Below are 18,146 nucleotides of genomic sequence, written 5' to 3'. Positions count from 1 at the left end.
CTCCTCAGTGTCTCAGACAATCCCATTCACTCTGCAAAGAAACCTATAGTTTGCTGCTGGGCTGCACTGCTCTTGCTTTCTTGCTTGATGCACATGCTTGGATATATCACAACCAACCTTAGTGCTGCCTGCTCTGGATTCTTACATGGGCTATAGGGAACAGCAACTCATCCTGGCTGTTATTGGTCTCCCCTTTGATACTGCTGATAATGATCATTAGTCGATAGCCTTCATGGAGGGTATTAAATCCTATTTTGTTTATTGAAACATAAACATCAAGGCCATTGCAATCCCCACCCAAACCTCCAGGGAATCTTCCTTTTCGTAATGCCCGTTGTGGATGTGGGCCAGGATTCTAAGGCCTGGGCACATTTAGATATACATCTAGACACGTACATACATGTACACCTGCATGTTTAGAATGTTTTAAAATTGGTCCCTTACAAATCCAAATATTTTTGAAAGCTATTGGGACTGAGGAACCTCAGTCATTTTAGTGCTCTTGAAATGTCCTGGCACTTTTCAAATGCAGAATTAATTAGCAGTTTTGCCACCCATATTTATAATTTTTTTTAAACCTGACAATTAATGATATTTAGGATAAAGAGATGTCTCACCAAAAATCATTCATGTGAATTAATTTTATTTCAACATCCAGTAATCCATTATTGATCTTACACATCTTCTATATGTGGCATGATCACATACATAACAAAGAAAAGTTAAGACAAATAAAATATTCCCACATATAAATTTGTATAGAAACACTGACACTTATCTACATCTTTAGAACCTTTCATACTCTGTCCCTTACAAATTCAAATAATTTTGAAAATCATTGGAACTTGGGAACTTTAGTCATTTAAGTGCTTGTTCCAAATTCAATATTGAAATGCAGAATTAATTAGCAGTTTCTCCACACATATTTATTATTTTTTCACTGACAGTAAAGTGTTTTTAGGGTAAAAAGATGTCTCACCAGAAATCATTCATATCAATTAATTCTTCTATTTCAATATCCAGAAATGCATTTAGAATCTTACACACCACTAATCATTTCTTGACAACATATACAACAAACAAAAATTATGAAGACCAGTGCAATCTACCCAAATCTAAAATTGTATAGGACACCTGATACCAACGTGAGAGACTAAATACTTTAATAATCCAAATCCACCAGTAGGTATTCAGGAACACTGCAATGTAAAAACTAGACTTTTCCAAACTCAGAGCAAAGATGCAAACAAAATAATTAAAGTAAAACCTTGAATTCCACATGAATGCAGAGATAAGAAAAGTTAAGATTCCAACTAGGGGAGAAGCAAGCATCAACTCTTACAAAATTGGAATGCAGACATCCCACAAATTAGCATGTCGTCATGTTCCCCAAGAAAGCTCCCATTGTCATGAGCTAGGGACAGCTTAATGCTAACTCCCTTTCTAGCTCTTCCAGATTCATTCATTGCCTTATCAATTACTACTTCTCAATTTCTATAAGCTCCATATATTTGCTGATGGCTTTTCTCAGGGCTGCCTTGACCTCTTTGTTTCTCAGGCTGTAGATGAGGGGATTGACCAGGGGAGTTAGGACTGTGTAGAAGAGAGAGAACACTTTGTTGAGGTCTCTAAGTGTGTCAGTGTCTGGTAACATATAGACAATGATTAGGGTCCCATAGTAGATTGTCACCACAGTGAGGTGAGAAGAGCAAGTGGAAAATGCCTTTCTCCTCCCGGTCGTGGATGGGATTTTCAGAATGGTGGAGATGATACAAATGTAGGATGCCAGGGTTAATAGAAACAGGGGCAGCGTGTATATGGAAGAGAACATAAATGTCACCAGTGTGATCAGGCTGGTGTCACTGCAGGAGAGTTTAATCACTGGGGTGAAATCACAAAGGAAATGGTTAATTTCATTAGGGCCACAGAAATGTAACTGTGACATTAAATATGTAACTATGGTTATTATCATAAATCCACTCAGCCAGGACACAGCTGCTAACTGCAGGCAGATTCTGACATTCATAAGACCTGTGTAGTGTAGTGGTTTGCATATTGCTAGGTACCGGTCATAGGACATAAGTGCCAAGAGATAACATTCAACTCCCACATAAAGACCAAGGAAATAAAATTGAGTGATACAGCCAGTAACAGAAATGTTTCTGTCCCCAGTCAGGAGACTGGCCAACATCCTGGGCAGGATGGTTGAGGTGAAGCTGGTCTCCAAGCAGGACAAGTTCCCCAGAAAGAAGTACATGGGGGTGTGAAGGTGCCGATCAGTCACAACTAGTGCCATGATGAGGATGTTCCCAGCCATGGTCACAAGGTAGATCACTAGAAACAGCAGAAAGAGAAGGGGCTGCAGTTCAGCGTGATTCCCAAATCCCAGGAGGATGAATCGTGTGATATATGTTTCATTTTCCCCTTCTGCTTTCTCCATGACATACATGTAGATTGCCTCTTCCTCTGTTTTCCACGAGATTTATCTAGTGACAGATAAAAAGTTCTGAGCATTGAAAAAGTTTACTGTGCAATCAAACACAGTAAATTCCCAGGCATTTGATTATAGAAAAGTTCAATGTGAGTAAGAAGAGCATAATTTATAAGCTTTCACAGAACCAGACACTGCTTCCCGCCCCACCCCCCAGACTTTTCACAAGATTTTGGAATAGAGATTCCCCACTTGCCAAATACACTGGTTATTTATCACTCTTCTGCCCCAAACTTCTTTCTTTCATATGTGCATAGATGGAAAGGTCACTGGGAGAGTGTATTTTAGGCCTTAACATTTCCAAGAATTAATTCCTTTTTTAACTAAAGCATACATTTTAGAAATATAGCCAGGAGAGAATACTGTGATCATGTAGGTCCTGGATATGATGAGCCATGACACTTCTCCAGTTACCTCTGCATTGAGTTAAGCATACGTAACAAGCTTGAAATATCTGCATTATTTTGTATCAATGCTCTGCATAGTTCTGTGTGTTAATTTTAGGATGGACTCCTTGCTATGTGGTTAAGATTAAAATGGGTTATTCAGGGAACTGGACAAGAAAGGCAAAACAATAACCTAGATAAGGAGTTTCTGAGGAAACATTTATATACAATAATTGAGTCATTTGCCAGCAAAGTTGTGCAGTTGTTTTCCTAAGGCTGGGAAGAGGGAGATCAAAAGACACTGGCTAAGCAAATGATTCAATGTACAGCACAGAGAGAGTGTACGGGGATGAAAACTCCTTCAGACTCAGAAATGGGATCTGGAATAGCCTGAGCTATGGACAGAGGAATATAGTTTATGTAGGAAAAGAGGCATCTAGAAGTCTTTGTTGTTTCAACTCATTTTCCTCAATGCTGTGTTACCTTTAGCAAATAACTACTACTTTGTTCTGAAGAAGCTGATCCTGTGTTTGTCCAAACTCATTCAGTCCCACGCTCAGGGAGGAAAATCTATAGCAGGGCCAGACTAGAGTTAGACCTGCTGCGGTAACACAACTGGAACTAAAGAGGTGGTAACCTGGGGTTTAGAAGAATGGTTGGACCTCAGGATCTCACCCAAGGAAAGTGAAAGCACAGGCTTGTCACTTGAAAGGAGTGGGCTCGGGGTAGTGGACAATGGTTCAAGAACAGAAAGTCATACCCATGGAGTATGAGAGCAAATCCTCCAGAATGGCTGCCGGTCTTAATTTTGAAGACGTCAGGAGGTTGAAAATCCACAACTTTCCTCAGCACTTTGTTCCAGTGGTGAGCCACCTTCCCCATTCATAATCTGTGCCTTATTCCTCAAATGATTTTTTCTGGTTCTTGTTTTAACTTTTTCTGCTGGATTAAAGAGCCCTTCAGCCCTGGTATTTTCTTCCCATGAAAGTGGTCATCATCTGTAAGCAAGTCCCCCTCAATCTTCTTTCTGATAAGTAATAATGTTTCAGTTCCTTCACTCTCATTATAAGTCATTTTCTCCATCCCCACCCCATATTATTATGACATTTTCCTGCACCCTCTCCAGTTTTTCAATGTCCTTTTTAAAATGGGGACACAGTAAAAGACTGTATAGAGTTTGGTCTCAAATGCCTAAGATGGGTTACATCACCTTCCTACTTCTACTCACCACTTCTCAGTTTATACAGCACAGGATCCCATTAACCCTTTATGTACCAGCATCACATAGGGAGCTCATGTTGAGTTCCTTGCCCACTCTGACCCCTAAACTTGCTGTGATGGTGGTGAGGGTCACACTCACGAGCTTCCCCAGAGAGGGACATGAATGCGATGTCATCATGCTACTGCCTGAGACTACACAGTGACACTGACCAACAGCATAGATGAGAAGAAGACTCTGCCCCATGCGCAAAGGGAACTCCCTGAGCAGACTCCACAGATCCCTCTCACTCTTATGCCCTTAGTGACTCTCCAACAGACCCTGGGACACATTCCACCCTCAGCTGCACCTTGTAACGCAGCTCATGTGTGTGAGTATGTTGCCAGGAAACTGTAGGAAAATTCTGTTCCGTGTTACTCACAGCCACTCTCTGTAGTGTCTGGGTTCAGCAGTATTAGACATATCAAGTGGAGAATAAGGAATAATACAGAGCGGTAAATGCACAAGCATATTGTTTACCAGAGAGAGATTTCAGGCTGCTCTTCTTCCTTATGGTGCAGCCTTTTCTGCCTAAAATCCTCAGGATTTCACCCAGGAATTTTCATATTTACCTTTAATCTCCAGCATGAAATGGGACATCTCCATCAGTGGTGACTGGGTCTGGGGATTAGGACCTGGATTTCACCATTGCTCTGCGCCCGTCAGCGTCTCATGCACTCTCACTCTCTCTGCAAAGACACTGCTCATGCTTTCCTGCTGGATGCACTCTGCTGTGTTTATTACACAGAACCTTAGTGCCAGCTGCTGTGGATTTGTACATGATTTATAGGAGACAACAGCCTCATTCTGGCTCTGGCTGCTGTTTGGATCTCCCTTGAGGCTGCTGATAATGATACTTTTTAATCTTGTCATCATGGAAGAATTTAATCCTGTGTTGCTTGTTAAAACAGTGTTAACATCAAGGCCACTGCAATCCTCATTGAAATCTCCAGGGTAGCTCCTTTTATTGTCTTGCCCTGTGTGTGTATGTGCCAAGAGACACCTTGACTAAGGGAGGGAGGCATAGCTCAGTGGTTTGAGCATTGACCTGCTAAACCCAGGGTTATAAATTCAATCCTTCAGGGGTCTAGTTAGGAAACCTGGGTAAAAATCTGTCCAGAGATTGGTCCTGATTTGAGCAGGGGGTTGAACTAGATGACAACCTGAGGTCCCTTCCAACCCTGTTATTTTATGAATATTGCGTACAGTTCTGACTGGCCTATCTCATAAAGGATAAAATGGAAATAAGAAAGGTTCAGAGAAGGGCCACGGAGATGATCAAAGGTATGGATTGGCTTCCATTGAAGGAAAAACTAAAGATTGGAGTTGTTCATTTTAGAAAAGAGATTATTACTAAGAGGGGATATGATATGAGTGGTGTAGGAAAAGTGGTTGGGGGGGACTGGATTCAATGACCTTTCAAGATCCCTTCCAGCTTTATGAGATAGGTATATCTCCATATAAAGAGAAAGAAGTGAGAACCACTCTAGGTCTTCTGCTTGGGGTGCTCTCTTGAGAAATGGCAGATCCCTGTTCCAATCCTTTTGCCTAGCTTTGCAGAGGCAGAAAATGAACCTAGGTCTATTACATTACAGAGGAGTACCCTAACCGCGGGTCTCCTTGTGCTCAATCCCTTCCCCAGCCATTTTGTGTGGAGTTAGGCTGATGCCCAACTCATTCTCATAAGCAGAGAGAGGTGCCTCCCTGCAGCCCCGACATATGGTATGTCTATACGTACAGTGCTGCAGCTGTACTGATACAGCTGTGCCCTGCAGCACCTCTGGTGAAGACCCTCTATGCCGAGGGCAGAGAGCTCTCACATTGGCATAAAAAACCCACCTCCATGAACAGCAGAAGCTATGGAATATTCACACCCCCTGAGCAACATATGTTATGCCAACATAGACTGTAGTGTAGACATAGCCTTAGGCACTGAATTTTCTGAAAGGGTGAGACTTAGGTAGCGGTGAGCTGGGGCAAGGTGCTGGGCGGCCCTTTTATAATCCATTGTCCTGGAACAACCGGTTCTAAAAGGGTTTCTAAATTTAACAACCGGATCGCGCGAACCGGTGCGAACCGGCTCCAGCTCTCCACTGGACTTAGGTCATTTGGCCAACTGAGGCAGCTCCCAGCCCAGCATGCTAGTAGTGCGAATTCTATTCTCGCCCCATACGCTGCATAGGTAGCCTGGGTGGATAATTCAGCTTTTATGGAGCCAATTGTTGTTCCAGGTATTTTGTAGGCATCTAAAAGTTAGACATTGTGAAGTTCTGTGCCACAACCATTTTATAGGTCCGTCACATAGAAATACACATCGTCACTTACATACTTGTTCTGAGCAATACAGTTTCAGTCCAGAATTTTCAAAGCACTTCTCACAGGCATGTAAAGGTGGGGAAACTGAGACACTGGAAGGAGAAGGGATTTGCCCAACACCACACAAGAGATCAGTTTAAGAGGCAGGAATTGAACCCAGGAATCCTGACCTCAGCAGATGTGGCATATTCGTTGGACGATGCAGTGTATTTTTTTTTTGGTTATTAGGTGATATGAATAGCAGCAACAGACCAACAGACACACATTTTCATCTTGAATAATGCAAAATACCGATATGAGAACCTGAGAAGTGAGGCCAATGCATAAGAATCCTGATTCACATTTACAGTGAGGCCCCTTTATATCATTAACAGAATCTTCTCCTATTGTAATGCCCCTTAACACCTCCAGAACAGTTTCAAGTGACCTGAGTGTAAATGAGAAACAGGCCCAACAGTGTAGTTGACTGAACTCGCTACATACATGCGGGTGTGGTAGTTATATGGCATTTTGACAGGTACCTTCCAAATATTTGTGATGAGAACTGGACAGGCCCCTCTACAAAGCATTTTGATGCAGAAACAAGCTCTTTTCCATGCAATTATACATTCTGTGTATGTTTATATGGTGTATGTTGTGGGCTAAAACCAAAGTGCTTAAACAGCTCCATCAATGATTGTAGGGAACAAATGCTAGAGCTAGTTGAGGGAGAAATCCTCCCCTCTCTCCCCCCCCCCCCATAAAATTGAAAATATTTTGTTTTTCAGATTTCTTGAGAAAATGTCAAAACCAGACAGTTTCCATGAAAATTTTCATTTAGTCAAAACCCAGCTTTCCATCACAAAACAGGTTTAGTGGATTTTTTTGACCAGCTCTATTCATTAATCCTTTCTGTATCATTATAACTGAAGCAGCTCAGCGTGCTTCTTCGACATTCTAGAACAGAGCATCAGTGTTTCAGAAAGCTCCCAAATCTACCTCGCACTCGGTGAGGAAGGGGAAACCGAGGCAGGATGGCACCCAGAGCCTAGAATGAGCTAATCCACCCTGTCAAGCCAACACCCCCTAAGAATAGCAGCCATGTACCACCACATGTCTTTAATGAAATTGCTTTCAGTTCCCTGGACCACTTTCCTGTGGCTCCAGCCTTCACCAAAGCTTCATCCATACCTCAGCGTTCTCCTATGTTCAGGCCCAGGAGCCAGGCACAAGCTCGTTCTCGCTGTCCCAGTCCCTTTCAGCACTGATCTGCCCATGGTGCTGTAGCCCTTCAACCTGATAAGAAGGCCATCTTCTCTCCTCAGGCTCCAAGCTGCAACTGTCTCTTTTCCTCGCTGTAGCTCCTTTCACACCAGCCTGCAACCCTCTGATTGGCTATACCATGCAGCCTTCCCTGATTGCCCGCATCACATACAGACTCTCTGTGCAACTTGGAGGACTCCTCTAATACTCTTTTCCTGAGATGGGTGTAGCAGGGCCTTGAGGTCTCCAGCAGGAGGCCTCTGGGGCCAGTCCCCGTCCCCATCACAATGTCCTTTGAAGCTCATAAGATTGCCCAAGGTGACATTAGTCATGTCTTCTAGACAAGTTACATACAATCCCATAATAACACACGAGCTATGGGGACTTTTAAAATGTGGGTGCCTAGTGAGTTTAGGCACTTACCGAGTTATGTGGCAGGTGAGCAGTGCTTTCGTGGATTATATTAGTATCTAAGTCTGGGACTGAGCTGTGTGCTTTAGGGACCTAGGCCCTTTTGTGGGTCTGGGATGCAGGCACTGAAAGATGCAGAAAGGCACAAGCAAGATTTTCCAAAACATCCGAGTAAGGCATGAACCTAACTGCCACTGAAGTCAGCGTACAGCTTTGACGTTTCGGAACAACAGAGCATTCTTCTAAAATTGAGTTAAAAGAGTGACTCCATTAGCTGGTTGCTGTTCTCATTCCTGTTGTTTTATATGCTGAAGTCAATGGGAGTTAGGCATCTAGATGCTTTGAAAATCCCATTAGGTACATAAATACTTCTACAAACCTGGATCTTAGATACCAAAGGGAGAGGCATGATAGCTGGCATTCCACAGGCATTGCAGGACAGAACTATGTAAAATATAGACTTTCCCCAATACATTCAGAGTAAAGAAGTAGATGAAACATGTAACTGAAAATCTTTAATTCCACTGTATGGAATGCAGAGCACATAAGAGTTATTATTTCAGTTGGGGCATTAGGAAGTATCAACTTTAATCAACTATAAATGCTGCCCTCTCAAAACACAGTATTCCCCAAGAAAACTCCTAGCATGAACTAGGGACAACCTAGATGCTAATTGCCTTAAAGGTGTGCCGGATTGATTCATTCCCATATCAGTCACTCTGTCGGAGTCCCTGTGAACGCTAGACATTTACTGATGAACTTTCTCAGGGCCTCCTTGACCTATTTGTTTCTCAGGCTGTATATAGGGGGATTGGCCATGGGAGTCATTACTGTGTAGAAGAGAGATAACACTTTGTTGAGCTCTCTAAGTGTGTCAGACACATAGACAATTATTAGGATCCCATAGTAGATTGTCACCACAACGAGGTGTGAGAACCAGGTGGAAAATACCTTTCTCCAGCCATTGGTGGAAGGGATTGTCCAGATGGTGGCGATGATAGCAACATAGGATGCCAAGATTAAAAGAAATGGGGGCAGGCTATATATGGGAAAGAGTATAAAGGTCACCAGTTTTATCAGGCTGACCTGCAGGAAAGTTTAATCACTGGGGTGAATCACAAAGGAAATGGTCAATTTCCTTGGCACCACAGAAATGTGACTGTGACCTTAAACATGTTATTATGGTTGTTGCTAGAAATCCACTCATGCAGGACGCAGGTGCTATTTTGAGGCAAATTCTGCCATTTTTAAGAGCTGTGTAATGTAGTGTTTTGCATATTGCTAAATACTGGTCATAGGATGTAAGTGATAGGAAATAACATTCATCTCCTACAAGGAAACAAAAGAATAAAAATGAGTGATGCACCTGCCAACAGAATGGTTCTGTCCCCAGTCATGGGACTGGGCAGCACCCTGGGCACGATGGTGGAGGTGTAGCAGGTCTCCAAGTAGGACAAGTTCCCCAGGAAGAAGAATATGCGTGGGGGGAGGGTGAAGATGCTGATCAGTCACAACTGGTGCAACAATGAGAAGTTTCCCAGGCATGGTTACTATGTAGATCACTAGAAACAGCAGGAAGGGAAGGGGCTGCAGTTCAGGGAGATTCCCAAATCCCAGAAGGATGAATTCTGTGATATAGTTTTTATTTTCCCCTTCTCAGTTCTCCAAGTGCTTTACACCTTCCTCCTTCATCCATTTTCCATGAGATATAACTAGTGATACATGAAAATGTAAGGAACATTAGAGAGTTTGCTGTACACTAAATTTCCATCCATTTGATTCTAGAAAAGATCAAACCTCACAAGGAAAGCATGATTCATAAGCTTTCCCAGAGCCATGACTTGGCTATTATCCCAGATGTTAGACAAGATTTTGGAATAGATTTTCCATATTTGCCCACCACAAAATCAGCCAGACAGTTAATTTATCACTATTCTGCCCCCAGCTTCCTTTATTCATGGATACATAGATCTAAAGGCCAAACAGGAGTGTATGTTGCACGCCACAGGGCTTCCTTGAATTAATTGCTGGTTGAATTAAAGCAGAAGGGTCTACTGGCATCATCTAATCTGACTCCTGTATGCGAGGAGCCATAACACTTCCCAATTTACCCTGAATTTACCCCCAATACCTTGTGGTTAAGTAAATCATATGTGACAAAGTGGGACATATCTGCATTATTTTGTATCAGTAAAGTGCACAGGTGTGTGTCATAGGTCTCACCCCCACTCTGAACTTTAGGGTACAGATGTGGGGACCTTCATGAACAACTTTAAGCTTAACTACCAGTTTAGATTTGGTCTCGCTGCCACCATCCAGATTTCTGAGTTACCTGGAAAACTCTCTTCCCCCAAAAAACCTTCCTTTCCCTGGGTAGCCTTGAGAGACTCCTCCATCAATTCCCTAGTGAGTCCAGATCGAATTCCCTTGGATCTCAAAAACAAGGAAGAATTACTCCTTCCCCCTCCCTTTTTCCCCCCACCAGTCCCTGGTAAGTCCAGATCCAATTCCCTTGGATCTAAAAAACAGGGGAAAAAAATCAATCGGGTTCTTAAAAAGAAGGCTTTTAATTAAAAGAAAAGAAAGGTAAAAGAAAAAAAACCTCTGGGAGACAGCATACAAGCTGATCTCACAGAAAACAGATTTAAAACACAGGATGTTCCCCTGGGCAAAAACCTTAGTACACACAGGAATACCCAAATTTGATTACTCCGCTAATTGCACAAAGACAAGTTACAAAAGAAAATAAACATAAACCTATTTATTCCTTTCTAAAACTTACTGCTCTGATAAGAGGCTGGTTCCTTGATCTTTTTTACTCTGGCTGAAACTGAAACTGACCTAAACAAAGGAAACTTCCCTCTTTCCTTTTGAAACATCTTGTTCCCCCATTGGTTCCTCTGGTCAGGTGTCAACTAGGCTAGGTGAACTTCTTAACCCTTTACAGGTAAAAGAGGCATTAACCCTTAACTATCTGTTTATGACACAGTGCTATGTTGTCTGCACTGAAAAAAAGTCTCAAAACAATTGTCTGCCGGTGCTCTGACAGAAGGAGGGGCGACTGATGACATGGCTTACAGAGAATTAAAATCAACAAAGGGGATGGCTTTGCATCAAGGAGAAACACAAACAACTGTCACACAGAATGGCCCCCTCAAGGATTGAACTCAAAACCCTGGTGTGAGCGGGCCATTGATTTCACAGAGGGAGGCAGGGGGGAGCAAATTAATACAAAACAAATCGGGTCTATTTCTTGTTTTGATCTACTCCATCTAACTTTTACATCTTAGGCTGGGAGCAGACGGTGCAGTACGACTGCTAGCCATCGTCATCTCCTGGGTGCTCAGCAGAAGATGCTTCATTACGATTGCTAGCCATCATCATCTCCTGGCTGCTCAGCAGAAGATGGGAATGACCTGGCTGAGTCACTCCCATGTCTGCCCAGGTGCCCCGACCGACCTCACTGAGGTCGGCTAAAAGAGCATCCAGGAGTATGATGACGATGGCTACCAGTCGTAATGCACCGTCTGATGCCAAAAGGCAATGAGCTGCTGCTGTGTAGCAATGCAGTCCCACGTCTGCCAGCACCCAGGAGACATACGGTGACAGTGAGCTTAGCAGGCTCCATGTTTGCTGTGATATGGCGTCTGCACAGGTAACCCAGGAAAAATGCGCAAAACAATTGTTTGCCATTTCTTTCATGGAGGGAGGGAGAAAGGGGCCTGATGACATGTACCCAGAACCACCTGCAATACTGTTTTTGCCCCATCAGGCATTGGGATCTCAACCCAGAATTCCAATGGGTGGCGGAGACTGCAGGAACTGTGGGATAGCTACCCACAGTGCAATGCTCCGCAAGTCGATGCTAGCCTTGCTACTGTGGATGCAGTCCGCCGACTTAATGCACTTAGAGCATTTTATGTGAGGACACACACAATCAACAGTATAAAAATGATTTTTAAAAAAACAACTTCTATAAATTCGACCTAATTTTGTAGTGTAGACATATACCTAGAGTGGTTCACACTTCTTTTTCTGGACCATTTAATCTTTAATTAAAGTGAAAAAACTTCAGTAGGAGACCTGGATAGAAAGAGTGCACCCCATTTCAGGGTATCGTCTAGTCTACTGCCTAAGATACTCCGCTGACACATGGGGAGCCTCTCCTCAACAGTCAGAGGAGGGAATTGAATCAGGATCTCCACAGATGTGTGAGTACCCTCACAACTGGCCTAAAAGTTATTAAAAGGAAGGCCAGCTGCTTCCTCCTCCACTTTGTGTGTAGGTAGCCGTGCTCTGAGAATGCCTACTGGATTAGACCTGAAGGCAAGATATCTTCCCCCAGTTTGAGAATTGTGTTAGAGCTTAGGCATGGAGCAGGTATCAGGACAACTAGAGTCAGCAGTGCCTATGTGCAGAGGCTAAAATGTAGGTTCCTAAGGAAATTTTACAGTGGACACTTAGGCACAGAGTGATGTTAGGAGGCTATAGGTTGGGCAGAAGCCAAAGAGGAGTTTTCTAGATCACATGGTGCTTAAATGTGGAACTTGAGTGACTAATATTGGGATTTGTAACCTAAGTGTCTTCTGCGGTTCTGGGCTTTAGACTCTTAGAACAAAAGACCTTCCAATATAGGGTAGACCATGGTCCATCTTACCCAGTATCCTGTCTCTAAGAGTGGCCCATAACAGAGCTCCAGGGCTGGTGCACAAAACAGGGCAGTTGCAATGATCCACAACTGTCTTCCACTCACAGCTTCTGGCATCAGAGGTTTAGGGTTGCTCCTTCATGAGGTGACATGCCTGACCATCTTGGCCAATAGCCATTAATGGACCTTTATGCCAGGAGCTAATCCAGTTCTTTTTTGAACCCACTTACATTTCTGGCCATCACAATATCCCATGACAATGAATTCCAGAGGTATGCTGGGAGGAAAAGTACTTCCTCTGATTTGTAAAAAGCGAGATGTCTACTAATTTAATGAGGTGACCCCTGTTTTTTTTTATCATGTGACAGGGAAATTAACACTTCTCCATTCACTTTTCTTACACCACTCATGATTTTATAGGCCTCTATCATATCCCCCTTCATAGTAAGATGAACAATTCCAATCTTTAGTTTTTCCTTCGATGGAAGCCTCCCAGCAACTGCTGCTGCAGGGTCCTAGTGCCCCCCGTGGCCTTTCTCTGAACCTTTTTGATTTCTATTTTATCCTATTGCCCCCCGTGGCCTTTCTCTGAACCTTTTTTATTTCTATTTTATCCTTTATGAGATAGATCAGCCAGAACTGGACCCAGTATTCAAGGTGTCTTTTGGCACATATGCAAACAAAGCAAGGGGGAAAAAGGAGATACCTTGGGGGTTTCAATGGGAATTCCAGTGGACTTGATGTTTACCCTATTTTAACAAGCAACACAGGATTCAATTATTCCATGATGGCAAGTTTAAAAGTATCATTATCAGCAGCCTCAAGGTAGATCCAAACAGCAGCCAGAGCCAGGATGAGGCTGTTGTCTCTTATAAATCATGTACGAATCCAGAGCAGCCAGCACTAAGGTTCTGTGTAATATACACAGCAGAGTGCATCCAGCAGGAAAGCAAGAGCAGCTTTAGGAAAATGACCGTGTCTTTGCAGAGAGAATGAGAGTGCATGAGACACTGGAGGGTGCAGAACAATGGTGAAATCCAGGTCCTGATCCCCAGACTCAGTCACCACTGATGGAGATGTCCCATTTCATGCTGGGGATTAAAGGTAAATCTGATAATTTCTGGGTGAAATCCTGAGGATTTTAGGGAGAAAAGGCTGTACTATTGGGAAGAAGAGCAGCCTGAAATGTCTCTCTGGTAAATAATATGCTTGTGCATTTACCACTCTGTATCATTCCTTATTCTCCTCTTGATATATCTAATATTGCTGAACCCAGACACTACAGAGAGTGGCTGTGAGTAACACAGAATAGAATTTGCCTATAGTTCCCTGCCAACACACTCACACACATGAGCTGGGTTACAAGATGCAGATGGGGGTGGAATATGTCCCAGGGTTTGTTGGAGAGTCACTTAGGGGATAAGAGTGAGAGGAATCTGTGAAGTCTGTTCGGGGAGTTCCCTTTGTGCAAGGGGTAGAGTCTTCTTCTCATCTGTGCTCTTGGTCAGTGTCACTGTGTAGTCTCAGGCAGTAGCATGATGCCATCACATACATGTCCCTCGCTGGGGAAGCTCGTGAGTGACCCTCACCACCATCACAGCAAGTTTAGGTGTCAGAGTGGGCAAGAAACTCAACATGAGCTCCTTATGTGATGCTGGTACAGAAAGGGTTAATGGGATCCTGTGCTGTATAAACTGAGAAGTGGTGAGTAGAAGTAGGAAGGTGATGTAACCCATCTTAGGCATTTGAGACCAAAGTCTATACAGTCTTTTTCTCTGTCCACATTTTTAAAAGGACATTTCAAAACTGGAGAAGGTGCAGGAAAAAGTCATAATAATATGGGGGCGGGGATGGAGAAAATGACTTACAATGAGAGTGTAGGAACTGAAACATCATTACTTATCAGAAGGAAGATTGAGAGGTGACTTGCTTACAGATGATGATCACCTTCATGGGAAGAAAATACCAGGGCTGAAGGGCTCATTAATCCAGCAGAAAAAGTCAAAACAAGAACCAGAAAAAATCATTTGAGGAATAAGGCACACATTATGAATGGGGAAGGTGGCTCACCATTGGAACAAAGTGCCGAGGGAAGTTGTGGATTATCAACCTCCTGACATCTTCAAAATTAAGACTGGCAGCCATTCTGGAGGATTTGCTGTCATGCTCCATGGGTATGGCTTTCCATTCTTGAACCGTTGTCCACTACCCCGAGCCCACCCTTTTCAAGTGACAAGCCTGTGCTTTCACTTTCCTTGGGTGAGATCCTGAGATCCAACCATTCTTCTAAACCCCAGGTTACCACCTCTTTAGTTCCAGTTGTGTTACTGCAGCAAGTCCAACTCTACTCTGGCCCTGCTATAGATTTTCCTCCCTGAGCGAGGGACTGAATGAGTTTGGACTGACACAGGATCAGCTTCTTCAGAACAAAGCAGGATTTATTTGCTAAAGGGAACACAGCATTGAAGAAAATGAGTTCAAACAACAAAGACTCCTAGATGCCTCTTTTCCTACATAAACTAAATTCCTCTGTCCATAGCTCAGGCTATTCCAGATCCCATTTCTGAGTCTGAGGGATAGTTTTCATACCTGCACACTCTCTCTATGCTGTACATCGAATCCTTTACCTAGACAGTGTCTATTGATCTCTCTCTTCCCAGCCTAAGTAAAACAACTGCACAATCTTTGTTAGCAAATGACCCGATTATTGTATATAAATGTTTGCTCAGAAACTCCTTATCTAGGTTATTGTTTTGCCTTTCCTGTCCAGTTCCCCCCAAGAACCCATTTTAATCTTAACCACATAGCAAGCAGTCCATCCTAAAATTAACACATAGAACTATGCAGAACATTGATACAAAACAATGCAGATATTTTCAAGCTTGTTACATATGCTTAACTGAGTGCAGAGATAACTGGAGAAGTGCCATGGCTCATCATATCCAAGATCACAGCCTACATGATTACAGTATTGACTTCTGGCTGCATTTCTAAATTATATGTTTTAGTTCAAAAAGGAATGAATTCTCGGAAATGTTAAGGCCTAAAATACACTCTCCAAGTGACCTTTCCATCTATGCACATATGAAAGAAAGAAGTTTGGGGCAGAAGAGTGATAAATAACCAGTGTATTTGGCAAGTGGGGAATCTCTATTCCAAAACCTTGCACAAAGACGGGAGGGAGGGGGAGGAGAGGGAGAAGTGGTGTCTGGCTCTGTGAAAGCTTATAAATCATGCTGTTATTACGCACATTGAACTTTTCTATAATCAAATGCCTGGGAATTTACTGTGTTTGATTGCACAGTAAACTTTTTCAATGCTCATGACTTTTTATCTGTCACTAGATAATCTCATGGAAAACAGAGGAAGAGGCAATCTACATGTATGTCATGGAGAAAGCAGAAGGGGAAAATGAAACATATATCACAGAATTCCTCCTCCTGGGATTTGGGAATCACACTGAACTCCAGCCCCTTCTCTTTCTGCTGTTTCTAGTGATCTACCTTGTGACCATGGCTGGGAACATCCTCATCATTGCACTAGTTGTGACTGATCGGCACCTTCACACCCCCATGTACTTCTTTCTGGGGAACTTGTCCTGCTTGGAGACCTGCTATACCTCGACCATCCTGCCCAGGATATTGGCCAGTCTCTTGACTAGGGACAGAAACATTTCTGTTACTGGCTGTATCACTCAATTTCATTTCCTTGGTCTTTTTGTGGGAGTTGAATGTTATCTCTTGGCCCTTATGTCCTATGACCGGTACTTAGCAATATGCAAACCACTACACTACACAGCTCTTATGAATGGCAGAATCTGCCTGCAGTTAGCAGCTGTGTCCTGGATGAGTGGATTTATGATAATAACCATAGTTACATGTTTAATGTCACAGTTACATTTCTGTGGCCCCAATGAAATTAACCATTTCTTTTGTGATTTCACACCAGTGATTAAACTCTCCTGCAGTGACACCAGCCTGATCATACTGGTGACATTTATATTCTCTTCCATATGTACCCTGCCCCCGTTTCTATTAACCCTGGCATCCTACATTTGTATCATCTCCACCATCCTGAGAATTCTGTCCACCACTGGGAAGAGAAAGGCATTTTCCACTTGCTCCTCTCACCTCATTGTGGTGACAATCTACTATGGGACTCTAATAATTGTCTATATGTTACCAGTCGCTGACACACTTAGAGACCTCAACAAAGTGTTCTCTCTCTTCTACACAGTCCTGACTCCCCTAGCCAATCCCCTCATCTACAGCCTGAGAAACAAAGAGGTTAAGACGGCCCTGAGAAAAGTCATCAGCAAATGTATGGAGCTTATAGAAATTGAGAAGTAGTGATTGATATGGCAATGAATGAATCTGAAAGAGCTAGAAAGGGCGCATTATCATTTAGGCTGTCCCTAGCTCATGACAAACGGAGCTTTCTTGGGGAAAATTTGGGGGATATCTGCATTCCCGTTTTCTAAGAGTTGATGCTTGCTTCTCCCTTAGCTGGAATCTTAACTTTCCTGTTCTCTGCATTTAAGTGGATTTTAAGTTTTTACTTTAATTATTTTGTTTGCATCTTTGCTCTGAGTTGGGAAAAGTTTAAATTTTACATTGTAGTGTTCTTGAATACCTACTGGTGGATTTGGATTATTAAAGTATTTAGTCTCTCACATTGGTATCAGGTGTCCTATACAATTTTGGATTTGGGTAGATTGCTTTCTGGTGAGACATCTCTTTACCCTAAAAAACACTTTACTGTCAGGTGAAAAAATAATAAATATGTGTGGAGACATGGGTGGCATGTTTGTAGAAATTTTGGTGGTGCCCAGAACCCACCCCTGCCCAAACTCCCCCCCGCCCCCCAAACTCCGCCCCCGACCTGCCCAAGGCTCTGGGTGGGAGTTTGGGTGAGGGAGGAGGTCTGGGGTGCAGATCCTAGGCTGGGGCAGGGGACTGGGATGCAGGATGCAGGCTCTGGGAGGGAGTTTGGGGATGGGAGGGGTGCAGAGGGATGGGGTGCAGGGGTGAAGGCTGTGGGGTGTGGCTGCAGATGAGGTGTTTGGAGTGTGGGAGGGGCTCAGGGCAAGAGTAGGAGTGTGGGGGATGAGGGCTCTGGCTGGGACTGCAGAGAAGGTGTTTGGGGGGCTGGAGAGGCTCAGGGCTCAGGCAGAGAGTCAGGGTGTGGCAGGATGAGGGCTGTGGCTGGGACTGGGGATAAGGTGTGTGTGGGGCTGGAGAGGCTCAGGGCTCAGGCAGAGTGTCAGGGTGTGGCGGGATGAGGGCTCTGGCTGGGACTGGGGATAAGGTGTTTGTGGGGCTGGAGAGGCTCAGGGCTCAGGCAGAGTGTCAGGGTGTGGCGGGATGAGAGCTCTGGCTGGGACTGGGGATAAGG

General features: G+C 43.5%; 2 protein-coding genes across 5 annotated transcripts; one reads left to right on the top strand and one right to left on the bottom strand.

The window, feature by feature from the left end:
* Positions 1 to 626: 626 nt before the first annotated feature.
* Positions 627 to 7,741, bottom strand: LOC120380944 (olfactory receptor 1020-like). Of its 4 annotated transcripts, none has more exons than XM_039498882.1 (3): positions 4,708 to 4,872; positions 3,638 to 3,904; positions 627 to 2,486 (listed from the first exon to the last, which is right to left on the bottom strand). In XM_039498882.1, exon 3 carries the CDS (start codon positions 2,447 to 2,449, stop codon positions 1,481 to 1,483), a length of 969 nt encoding a protein of 322 aa, XP_039354816.1. In that variant the 5' UTR covers positions 2,450 to 2,486; positions 3,638 to 3,904; positions 4,708 to 4,872; the 3' UTR covers positions 627 to 1,480. The 4 variants fall into 4 exon arrangements, with proteins under 4 accessions (XP_039354816.1, XP_039354818.1, XP_039354819.1 ...); XM_039498884.1 differs by having other exon boundaries at positions 3,638 to 3,819; XM_039498885.1 differs by lacking the exons at positions 3,638 to 3,904; positions 4,708 to 4,872 and adding an exon at positions 7,622 to 7,741.
* An 8,391-nt stretch (positions 7,742 to 16,132) lies between these two features.
* LOC120380110 (olfactory receptor 1020-like) lies at positions 16,133 to 17,101 on the top strand. The gene has a single exon (XM_039497605.1). It carries the CDS (start codon positions 16,133 to 16,135, stop codon positions 17,099 to 17,101), a length of 969 nt encoding a protein of 322 aa, XP_039353539.1.
* The last annotated feature ends 1,045 nt before the right edge of the window (positions 17,102 to 18,146 follow it).

This window comes from Mauremys reevesii, linkage group 13 (genome assembly GCF_016161935.1).
Source record: "Mauremys reevesii isolate NIE-2019 linkage group 13, ASM1616193v1, whole genome shotgun sequence".
NCBI classification, from domain to species: Eukaryota; Metazoa; Chordata; order Testudines; family Geoemydidae; genus Mauremys; species Mauremys reevesii.
Note: the sequence above shows the minus strand (reverse complement) of the source record. Positions and strands in the feature narration are given on the sequence as shown.